At 43.0% G+C, this 12,246-nt stretch overlaps 1 protein-coding gene and 2 long non-coding RNA genes across 3 annotated transcripts; all 3 read right to left on the reverse strand.

Moving 5' to 3' along the window:
* Positions 1 to 1,908: 1,908 nt before the first annotated feature.
* LOC4340115 (uncharacterized) lies at positions 1,909 to 2,733 on the reverse strand. The gene is made up of 2 exons (XM_015787989.3): positions 2,196 to 2,733; positions 1,909 to 2,096 (listed from the first exon to the last, which is right to left on the reverse strand). The coding sequence occupies exon 1, from the start codon at positions 2,718 to 2,720 to the stop codon at positions 2,352 to 2,354; it is 369 nt and encodes a 122-aa protein (XP_015643475.1). The 5' UTR covers positions 2,721 to 2,733; the 3' UTR covers positions 1,909 to 2,096; positions 2,196 to 2,351.
* Positions 2,734 to 10,279: 7,546 nt separating this feature from the next.
* LOC136356919 (uncharacterized) lies at positions 10,280 to 10,780 on the reverse strand. Its single transcript, XR_010741941.1, has 2 exons — positions 10,527 to 10,780; positions 10,280 to 10,410 (listed from the first exon to the last, which is right to left on the reverse strand). It is a non-coding gene; the product is annotated as an uncharacterized lncRNA (long non-coding RNA).
* Positions 10,781 to 11,017: 237 nt separating this feature from the next.
* LOC136356918 (uncharacterized) lies at positions 11,018 to 11,852 on the reverse strand. The gene is made up of 2 exons (XR_010741940.1): positions 11,478 to 11,852; positions 11,018 to 11,326 (listed from the first exon to the last, which is right to left on the reverse strand). It is a non-coding gene; the product is annotated as an uncharacterized lncRNA (long non-coding RNA).
* Between the last annotated feature and the right edge of the window lie 394 nt (positions 11,853 to 12,246).

Below are 12,246 nucleotides of genomic sequence, written 5' to 3' on the forward strand. Positions count from 1 at the left end.
CTCCTGGCCGTGTGACACTGTGATATGCGAACCTATAAGCTACTAGAAGAACTAATGTAGGAATGGTCACTCTAGTTATCAAACCTATTTTATTATCGACAAATTAAATTATCAGTGGAAAGCTTACTACAGAAGAAAGCTTACGCCAGAAGCCAGCTTACAGAAGAAGCCAGCTTACGGCGTAGGCCAGCTTACAGGAGAAGCCAGCTTACGACGTAAGCCGGCTTACGACGCAAGCCAGAAGGTTCAAGGCTTACGATGCAAGCCTCTACCCTCCTCCGCCTATAAATAGGGCCCAGAAGGTCCAAGGCGAGGACAACCGATCTTCGGTCTCCTGTTTCTCCTCTTATAGCTTGTACTCAAATCCAGAAGAAATAAAGCTTCCACTTGCTCATATTTTCTGTGTTCCATAACTCTGTGTTTGTCTGCTTGTGTGCTGATCAATAGAGTAGACTGGTTTCTCAACAACTCTCACATATAATGGCGTATTGTGCATAAAATTGTTTAGCTGTTTAGATTGTAACCAAAATGAACCTTACCAAATTTTAGCAATACCAAAATTTTAGTAAATTAATTTAGGTAAATTGATAATATTACCAAAATTTTAGTAAATTATTTCTTATGTATTTGTCAAAATTTGGCAAGAAACTAAATATATGCACATCTTTATCAACTTTACCCAAAAAAAAATGGTATGGTTTGAAATGGCATCACTCAGAATGATTCCTTTGATTTTCCTTATAAAAGCTCATATACCACTAACAGAATTATATGTAATTCCGTTTGTAAGATTCGGTGTTCTTAACCTACTTATTAATTAACGGAAATAAGTTTTAAACAAAGCAAGGATGCTCATATTTTTCATGGTCGTAATCTGAAGATCTACGTTTTAAGTCTTAACTTCACACACATAGGTGGGTGTGAGCAATATTCCTAAATTGCGAATGTTTGCGTGGATGCGGTTCCAATAGGCTAGAACCCCATCGTTCGCTTATTCGAGAAATAAGCGAAACGGTATATTTATAAATAAAAAATAATTTATGAATAAAAATTTTATATACGTGTTCTTATTTTTTATGATGTAAAAGCAAAAGTTGAAAAATAAACTTCGATAAAAAACTCTAAAATCAACTTAAAATTTAAGATTGAAAATTTAAATTTTGGCTGATAAGCATTGAGGCCGTAGGAGTGAACATGTTTAGCGTCTGTCGTTCGTACTCGCATGATGCTCGCGCCGCTTCATGCATCAGGAGCCCCGTCTAACTTGTATTAAAAAAAAAGAAATGTGTATAAATCTATGCCTAGATAGCGAGCGTGCGTGGAACAAAATCTATGCCTAAAACGTTTTGGTTCCTCTTGCGCGTGCATCGTTCGTATTCATGATATAGTTAGGAAATTGAATTTCAGTAAGAAACAAAATCTTAGATAACTTTCAATAGATTTATTTTTATGACTTCCAATAGAAATTTGTGATGACTTACAATAGGACATTGGAAATTTGCCACGACTTTCAAAGTTTCAATAGAATATTTGATGACTTCCGGTAGAAACATTGTTTAATCGGAGACCAAACTCCATGCGTAGCCAACAATCCTTTCAATCAAGAGAAAATTTTCATGACTAGTTCTAAGTACAATATTTTACTTCTATATTTTTAATATACTATAAATGGACTAAATTTCACATATATATATATATATATATATATATATATATATATATATATATATATATATATATATATATATATATATATATATATATATATATATATATATATATATATATATGTCACCGAGATTTTCCGTGTGACTTTGTTTCCTGGAGTACTAATTTACTCGATAAATGGGAAAATGGGTAGCAAATAACGTGACGAGCAAAACCTCCAACAAATTGCCCCACAAAAATTATTCAATCCTTTGAAAACAGCAATAACAACAGCAATGAGCCATTAATTTGATCCAAAGATGAGACAGGCTTGGTGCTTGAAAGCTCCAAGATCTACAATACCATTTCAGCTAGCCAGCTAGAGAAATCCAATCGATCAGAAATTCAGAAGACATATACATATAACGATCTTCCCATAAGTACATAACCTGCAGAGAGAGTACAAATGTATAATTAACCATTAGTCCATGCTTTCTTAAGAAATAAAATAATGAATAAATTATATATTCAGAAATGAAATTAAATACCTGTTCCTGAAATTCTTTCGATGCATGTATACTCCCAATTACAAATTCACAGCCAATCGTCAATCGAATGAATATGCAACGCAAGGGTGAAGTCGATCCGTACGTACGTATATGTAGCAACACTGGACTGATACGCCACGTACAGTACTAAACTAATCATGGACGGCGGCGGTGGTGGAACAGGACGACGAAGCCACCGGCGGAGGTGGCGACGGCGAGGAGCCAGACGGCGGCGGCGGCGGCCGGAGGCATCACGCCGGCAACCTTCCAGGCGAACAGCGTGGTAACGACGGTGCAAATATACCACACCTTGCGCCTGAGCCCCTCTCTCTCCGCGGCGGCCGCAAGCTCGTAGGCGCGAAGGTAACGGAAGAGGAGGAGAAGCGTGGCGTAGCTGGTCGCCACGAAAGCGATCGCGCCGGCGTCGCCGGCTGCCCGGTAGATCGCTGCGCCGGAGGTGAGGGTGAGAACGAGGAGACCCGCGCGAACGAGCCCGGCAGCGGCGGCGGCGTTCCGTTCGTCCATCAGCCGGGTAAGCAGAGCGCACTGCTGACTGATGGGCTATATATAGGCACGTAGCTTATCGCCGAAGAAATTTGACCGTTTAATTACTTACCTGGAGTGCACGTGAAGTAAGGTATATACCGCCCAAATCGGGTCCCCGTGCAAAATATTAAAATAGAGTCTAGTAGCCTAGTATATTTATTATAGTAAAATTAAAAACGGGTGTGGCGATCAGCCGATCATCAGCGATGAAGTAGAAACGAAGGCTAGAGGGGACTAGGGAGAGGAGACGAAGCGAGCTGCGGCGTCGGGACTTCGGCGATACGCGATGACGCGGACGCCTGGACGGGAGTACATGGAAGATTGATCGGTTCACCTTCTGCAGCGTTTTGGGCTTTGTTTTACTACTATTTGGACTGCAAATTAATAAAATTAAAGTCTATAATATTATCATATATAGGACATACTTAATATTTTAGGGGCCTTTAAAATTTGGGGGCCCCATTCAGTCGCACAGCCCGCACGGGCCCGAGGACGCCCCTGGATCTAAGCCTGGTGTTTCCTTTTTCCCTTTCCCCCTTATTTACAGTGAAAAAAATATTTTTTCTGTTCTCTCTAAAACTGTTTCCAACGATCGAGAACGATTGGTCTTTATAACTAATTGAGTGAATTGCACTTTGGCCAAGGTTATTTTACCCAACTTGTATTATGAACCAGGGTCTACCTCAGTGGCGGATCCAGAAAATCGATTCGTTAGTGTCAGAACGTGTCTATCGATGTTATAGTATGCTAATTATGCTTAGATCATTGTGTTATAGCATATGGATAAACAGTTTCACTATAGGTTTTACCGAAAATCGTTGGTGTCACCTGACACTGGCCCTTCTACTGTAGATCCGCCCCTGGTCTGCCTCATGCTTTCACTTGTGACCAAGTATTCTTACAATATGTTTCATATTGGACTAGGTTGGTCCTTTCTTGGCTACCATCAGCAACGAGCTGCCACCTGTTGATGCGAAAAACACACTGGCCTAGGAGATCTACTTAGCTCCAGTGCAGGTCCAAATCTTAGTGAGGTGCGAGTGTGCCAATTAGTTTGATCCTGCAATTGACAAGATACGTAAACAATAGATCAAATAGCCGATCGGTTGACAAGCCGATGAAGTAATTCCAGCTGATAGCCGATACTAGCAGATGTCGATTCCAGCCGATGTCGATAGGGTTTTGAGCAATCGTCTATATATTCAATGTAGATAATGATATAAAGACAATCGGCTGATGATAATCAATATAAAAATAATAATATCTAGTAGAAACCAGTCGGCTAGCAATGATATAATAGAATAAGCACTGATATGAAGGTTAAAGCATACATCGGTGGGAGGTCCAATGTCATAAAATCCACAAGATTAGATAAACAGTGAAACCTTGTTGCGATCGGCTAAATCCTACTTATACGTAATCTTTGTAAGCCGATGCAACGTCTAGATACCTCATCGGCTGAAACCCTGATGGAACATTTTTTAGCAGTCAAAGAAGCAGGCTAGAGATTATGGTTCTAAACATGACTTAATAGATCAAACTTAACTGATGCAACACTAAGTATGAAAAAGAAACATAATATCTAGACAATCAAGCCGTTGACTGATTTTCAGGGTGGTGGATGTCTAAGCTAATCTAATATAGCAACACGATTTAGCCGATACTGACAGAAACCCTAAAGCGAGAAGCAGCCGATAGAGCTAAATCGATATGCTAAGATTAAATTAACAGAGGCATATGATAGGTAGGCAAATATATCAACCGAACCAGAGCAATCCAAGAGTTTGAATGTACTGATGCAGCCTTGAACGACGCCGATGAAGCCAATACAATTGCCAGGGCCGGCGGAACGTAGGACTTACCCCTTCACCGGAGATCGAACTGAACCGATGTGGCCCCGCGTCAGGTGCCAAGTTCCGCCGGATGATAAGTAAAAACCTCGGTAAAGAGGGTGGCGATGCGTCGAGAGTAGTTGTATTGATTGTTGAGATATTTTACAATGACCCCGGGTGTATATATTTATACCCATAGGGAGATACTAGTCCTTCTAGGACAAGAAAGAAAATTTCCTAAAGATAAAAGGAAAACATAAAGTCCTTATGGACACTAAACACACTTTCCTAAAGATAAAATGAACTAACAAACTATTCCTAATTAATAGATACACTTGCCATGCCGCATCCTCCTTGAACTCAGACTCTTTTGGATAAATTTCCTTTAATTGATCCGATTCCACAAAAAACACAACTGCTAGTGACTTGACGACTCCCATCAGCCGATTCCAAGACTCTGAAGCCGATACTAACTCTAGGCCAATGATGACTTCGGGCTTACTAAATTTTGGTGTTAACACATGTCTCCCAGTTTTGGAGTATGAGAACTCATGCTTCAAAATTATCTTACTTCTTGTCTTGATAAATCCAAAACCGATCTTCCTTTGCTTCCTACAATTGGCTTTCATGGGCCAATACTGTTTGCATTAGATGAGCCAGACTGTCAAACTCGTGGCAAAAGAATCTATAGACATGCAAAGATGTCACATTATAATACACTAATAATCTAAACATAATACAAACATGCTATATTATCTACAATTTAATAATTATTAAATTTTAGAGAATTAAAATGTAAGCATGTCAAATCATCCCACATAATTCACATAATATTTTAATATATCTCTATATCATTTTTTTATGATATCCTATATAACTATATACAGTTCATCCTCACTTAGTTTAGTTCATGTTATTTTTCTTTTATCTCATTAAGCCATGTTATCTTAATTTTTTTCACCCTTAGATATATAGTCTAAATTATCTTCCTTCTTTTATTCTCTTATCAAGCCATATCATCTTACTTTTACATTTGAATCATCATTCTACATACAATTTAAATTTAAATCACATCAACTTATGTAAATGTAAGCTTATGTTATTTAAGCTATCTTATACAATATTTTTGCTTATTGTTATTATAGTAAACCCGCAGCACTCGCAGCAATGCGCAAGATTTCACATAGTTATTAATAAAATTTACTGCCTGCATTCTAAAAGACTCCATTTTTAACATATTTCACACATGCCAATACGAAACAAAACTTTCACTATCTCAAACTACATAAGGATGCATTTAGTGCCCTTCGTTTGCATTCTCAAACTCCAAATGAATTTTTCATCCGCTTTCTCAAAAATTTAATGCATTGACTGTTTCAAAGATAAAGCTTGGGTGGATCAAATAAAAATGCTAAAATAAAATATCTTGAAACAGGGAAAGATCAACACTAATAACCATTAAAAAAAATCTCCTGCTCAATGACAAGGTGACATGCATGATGCCACCACGTTCGAGTCGACGTGGAAGCGGTTAACTTCGGATAACAGATTGTGATGGTTAAATAAGCAGCGTGTGTGGTATAGACATCGTGGAATAAGTTCACTTTGGATCCCTCTATTTGTTGCCCAGTCCGATTTTCCTCCCTTGACCGTAAAACCGGGTACGACCCGTCCCCAACTTACAAAAACCAGGCAACCGAGATCTCTCGGTGGTTTTAAAGGCGGTTTTGGCTGACGTGGTACCTACATGGCTTGTTTAACTATTTCTCTGTCCTAAGTAGCATTGACGTGGCGCTTACGTGGCAATTATATCTCGAAAAAATAATAAAAATCATGAGCCCACATGTCAGCCGCATAAAAAATAATTAATCTAAAAATGGTGGGGCCCACATATATGCTTAAAAAATAAGGTGGGGCCCACGTGGGCCCCACATGTCATCCCCCTCTCCCCACTCGGCTCTGCCTCTTCTTCCTCATCACGGCGAGCTTGTAGCCCGCTTCGGCCGCTGCCCATCTTGCTCCGCGGGCCGGCCGCTGCTCAACCTCCTCCTATAGGCTCCGCGCGCCGCCGCCCGCTCTGCTCCTCCTATCGTCTTCGCGCGCCGCCGCCTGCTCGGCTCCACCGGCCTGCAAGCAAAATTAGTTAGCGGTTAATTACATCGAGATCTTAGCATCCTCTTCCTGCTGGCATTTTGCTGACTTTCTTGGTGCTTGTCGCATGTTGCGAACTCAAAACGGGGGCATAGCTCGCGGCGAGGCGGCAGCCTGTGTCGATGACGACGGAACTACACAGGAGGGAGGACATAGGGACGCGCGGCTAGCTACTAGCTGCTAGCAGCGGAGCAGCACAACGGCATGGACACCGCCGCCGGCGACGACGCGTCGCTCTTGCCGCTTCCGGCTGCGAGCTCGAGCTTGCGCGCCTTGATGCTGGTCGACGTGCTGGACGCCCTCTCCTCTATCTATCCTTTTGTTTTCTTTTGCATTCCTTTTCTTCGTTTGCTTGTACCGGCGGACAGAGCGACCGACGCAAGCGTCGCGCCGGCGGAGACGGCGGCCGACGGGAGCTCTGCGAGGAAGGAGGTGAGCTCGTCGGACCGGCCGACGGGAGAGGAGCGGCGGCGTGCGCCGGCCGGCAGGAAGGAGGGAGAGGAGCGGCGGTGCGTGAGGGTCGGCGACCGGCGGGAGGGCGGGAGAGGAGCGGCGGCGCGCGGGGACCGGTGGTAGGGAGCGGCGCGCGGCGGCCGGTGGGAGAGAATCGGCGGCGCACGCCCGGCCGTAGTCTTATGCTGCGCCACCCACGTCTCCCCGTCGAAGTTGAAGATCCCGTTGCCAAGGAGGTCCCCGAAGGCCCGAACACACCGAGGAGGTCGCCGGCAGGGGCCGTTGGGTGGCCGCCGACCACGCCCGCCACCGCCCACCCGCGCCGTCCGCTGCCCGAGAAGAAGGAGAGAGAGAGAGGGGAAAGGGAAGAAGAGAGAGAAGGGAGAGGGAAGAAGTGAGGAGTGAGGCTGACATGCGGGGCCACGTGGCCCCCTCCATTTTAAAATTATTTTTTTGTGTGCAGCTGACATCTGGGGCCACGCTTTTTATTATTTTTCCGAGATATAATTGCCACGTAAACGCCACGTCAATGCCACGTGGGACGGAGACCTAGTCAAACAAGTCACGTAGGCGCCACGTCAGCCAAAACCGCCTTTAAAACTGCCGTGGGACCTCGTTCGCCCGGTTTTCATAAGTTGGAGGACGGGTCGTACCCGGTTTTACGGTCAAGGGATAAAAATTGGACTGGGCGACAAATAGAGGAACCCAAAGTAAACTTATTCCTTTTTTATAAACCTACTATGAGGACATCAAATCAATAATATAGATATATGTAAGGAAATATATTGTTAAATGGAACCCAACATGAACAATTAATATAAAAATCATAATACGCCATAAGTTGGTGTTTGATGGTGTTTGTCGTCGATAAACATCTTTATAATAGTAAGAAATATACCTGTTGTGTGGTTGAGTGTTATCTCGAGAAGTATGTCTACACAGAAACACGGGGATTTTTATATAAATTTAAGCCCTATTTTGAGAGTAAATCGTGCGCGCTCTCGATTTTGCTCTATCCAGCGACGCACAGCGATCCTACTAGTCCAACATGTAAGTAGAGAAATATATTTCTATCACCTATACTTCAAATAAAATTTTCTCTTAAATTACTCATCGGATTTACGATTCGATTACACCGTTGTGCTCATAACAATTAAATCTTTATAACAAGATCTCACATGACTATATTTTTGATAAAAAATACAAATTACTTTTATAATATATCTAAATTACTTTTAGATTCCATTAAATTACTTCTTTGACATATAAAAGTAAATTTAATAAATCCTAAAAGTAATGTACATATATTATAGAAGTAACTTAAAACAAAAAGAAAGTAACTTATCACGACATTAGAAGTAAATTCGTTGTGGGGGTAAAAACATGAGTCTATCTAAAAATTAAATTTAATTAGTACAAATTATGGAATTGACTTAAAAATAATAATAAATCAAACAACTCAAAGCACTATTAATGTGTAAGAAGTAATTTAATCAAATCTAAAAGTAATTTATATATATGATAAAAGTAACTTACATATTAACAATAGTAATTTACAACATAGATATTTTTTAATCAAAAATATAATCATGTAAGATCTTGTTGTAAATATTTAATTGCAACGTGCATAATAGTGTAATCGGATTATAGATTGGATAAGTAATTTAAGAGAAAAATCCTAAGAACAAAAACATACATGCATTGTTAGGTATAGTAGGCAATGCAACCAGACCTGAGAGTAAGTTCTCTGATTAAGACAATACAGTGCACGGTCTTCCGTGGGTATGGTTATAAGGTCTATGGATGTGACTACACGGAGTCCATGCACAGTATTGTCTTAATTAGAGACCTGACTCTCATGTCTGGTTGTATTGCCTACTATACCTAACAATACATGTATGTTTGTTCTTATAGGTTTTTTCTCTTAAATTACTTATCCGAAATCTTGTTTGTTTGGAAATTAGAATTCCAACGAAATAACTTGGCGGAGGTATTCGGAATGGTCGTCAAGATCTTCTTCTTGGTGGCTTGTGGATTAATTGTCTTGGCTTGATTTGATAATATTGTGCTACCATAAATATTTGCTATGATAAATTAATTAGACTAAATAAATTCGTCTCGTGGTCTAGTGACAGATCAAACCACCCTCGTATATGCTCCACGGAAGAGAGAATTGGTGGTGACGCGTCAAGTTAATGGGCTATAATTGTGGCCCGCAAAAAAGTACAAGATGATTCTTTTATTTTTCCCACCTAAAGTCTATATTTATTTTGGTTACAAGCAACTTAAATAAGCAAGCCACTAACAATAAGAAAGGCCGTGCCGTAAACAAATCTACAGTGCGCTCTTGGATCTCAGAGGTTGAGAAAAAAAGCCCAGAATCCAGCAACCGACGTCCCAGCCGCCATGACCCAGACAACGAAGGCGACGAGCGGCGGCATAAGCGGAGCCACCCTCGCTGCAAACATCGCGGTCAGTAGGGTCGTCAGCACCCAAACCACGACCTTGGTCCTCCCCCTGTCATCCCGTCGTCGCTCAAACCGGAGGAGGAAATAGAAGAGCAGAACGATGGCCGCGTACGCGCCGGCCACGAACGCGACCGTGGCTGGGTCTCCCCGCGATCGGTATATTGCAAGCGCGGAGTTGAATGTTAGTGCTCCGAACCCCAGCTTGGTCAGGGCTCCGTGGCGATCCATATCCATATGGTATATTGGGCTGAAATAGAGATGGATTTCTATGCCTTCTTGGTTTTTGGCCCGTCGAAATAATGGTTAATCCAAGGTTCAGCTAATTAAGCAGATCGATGCGCTAAACGGTGGGAGCGAAGCTCCGTGTGCGGTTGTGTGTCCGTGTATTTATAGAGACGGATGGAGAAAAAGTTCAATTCGTTCTTGTCCACCGCCACGCGTGTGTGGACGCGGCAAATACGACGCCGCCTCTAGATTAACTTGTCGCGGACGACGTTTCACGTGGAAACACGTCGTCCTGTCGTGCATCATGTGTCTATACTCTATCGGCACGTAGCTATTGGCGTAAGCCATGATGACAGGTGTTGTTCGATCGACTTGTAAGTATTTCATCGAAGGCGCAGGAGACAAACTCGAATCGAAATGCGCCAGAATATATAAGAACATGTACCAACAATAGAAAAAAGATGATGATGACGACGACGACGATAGTGGAATCAGGATTCATCAAAGCACAAATAGCTAGCTAGAACCATGGAGATCCATCTGGAAGACAACATGTTCATGAAAATGTCACAGGATTTAGGAATGGCGTCGAAAATCCGAACTAAAGGGGGGAAGAGGAGCATGACAGGGCCAGGGGGTACTGAAGAGGAGCATACCAGGAGCTTATTACCGGACGATCGATCCCAAAGCTAGCTGGATCGAAGAACCAAGAAGTGCCTCGTGTAACCCTGTGCAGATCGATTGAGCTCCGGCTTCACCTCCATCCTTGCTTGGGCCGGGGAGGGAAGCTCCCTGGCGAGAGAGTTACGAGTACTTCATGTTCGTCGAGAAAACCATCTCCTCCTTGCCTTCCTTTGGCTTGTATTGCAGGGTGTTCCATTTTCTCCGTAAAATCCTACTCCCAAGTCGCAACCACCCCGTCAAATACTCCAGTACTATTAACTAATCCTCAGGGTTAGTCAGCGGAAGGACCGACGCCTACATTAATTAAATAAAAAAATATTTAAGAGATCAGCTAAGGGGTAAATATCGAAATAGCACGGCTCGGCTCGCTGGTCAGCTCGTTTAGGTCGCGAGCCAATACAACCAAACCAAAATGATTGCAATGATTGCAATGGAGATTTAGGTTTTTTTTTTTACCGGGTCGGCCAAAAGAATAGCCAACCAATTTTAAGATTTGAGGGAAAATACAGTAAAATGTTACAACGATATTACTATACCACGGTAGCAAGGAAAGGACCCAGCCAACTAAGAACGAGAAAAGAAAGCAGGGCTAAACCCCGCAGACAGTCATGGCGATTACTCGCGAAATTGGGAGAAAATCCCAGCCACCCTCCAGACAGCAATTTCCTCTTTACTATCCTCCGCAAGTTGATCTAGTGTCTTAGACACGTGTTGAAAAATTCTTGCATTACGCTCCTTTCAAATCAACCAACAAATTAGCATGAAATCCGTCCTGTGGAGATTCAGGTTATACAACCAAAGTTCAAATCCAAGTATGCAACTGTGTCTAAGTATCAAACCAACAAATCACAAGCCTTTCAAGTGTTGAACAACTAAATCATCATTCAACGGTTGAACAAATCACAGGAGGTTGTTGCACCTACACGGCGGCACCTCATCTTCCTCCTCCATGTTGGATAGGGACGCACTCGGCCTGGGTTGCTCATCGCGAGGCCGACGGCGACCAGTGGGCATCTCACGGCATAGGACAGCGCCTCCGCACGGCTGCTTGGGTCCTGGGGCATGAACCAGCAGCAAGCAGCGAGCGCCGACCACTGGACGGGCGACGCGAAGCAAGATGGAGGGAGCAGAGCGCGGGATGAGGGGAGGCTGCAGGGAGCAAGAGGCGCGACGCATTGCACGGGGCGGCGGTTGCCGACACCGATCGATCTGGATCGATCGAGAACGAGGGGAGGGGAGCCGGGGAGGGGTCCGCCGGGTACGTTTGGTTGTTTGTCACCTTCAGCTATAGCTCATTTAGACAAACCAGGTTGTTGCGGGCTTACTTTTGCCGTCGATGGACCGAGCCGAATTGGCTCTCCACCGCGAGCAAGCTTTTCCTTGCCCGTTCGGGCTAGCTTGCCCCCAAATGCTACGATACAATTACAGTTCTAAACGCTAGGCTTTGTCAGGTCAAGCTAGGATTATGCGCCTTGGATCTAAACGATGCCTATGTACTAGCGTTTTGGACTTTTCTGTTGGACAATTTTCTTTGGGCCTGGTGCGGGATGGACTGACTTTCCTGTATTTGAGCCAGCAAGTTGAGTTATGCTTATGGGCATGTTCTGTTAATGTCAAATGTCTCTCCTATATAGCTTCAGTTCACGGACAAAAAAAATAACGCTCCCTGTCGTCCTCGTGCGGGTGACCGGC

The sequence above is a fragment of the Oryza sativa genome, chromosome 6, assembly GCF_034140825.1.
Source record: "Oryza sativa Japonica Group chromosome 6, ASM3414082v1".
NCBI lineage: Eukaryota > Viridiplantae > Streptophyta > Magnoliopsida > Poales > Poaceae > Oryza > Oryza sativa.

What these genes read in the sequence shown, in the direction of transcription:
- LOC4340115 (XM_015787989.3), bottom strand. Translation starts at nt 2,720, where the DNA reads ATGGACGAACGGAACGCCGCCGCCGCTGCCGGGCTCGTTCGCGCGGGT.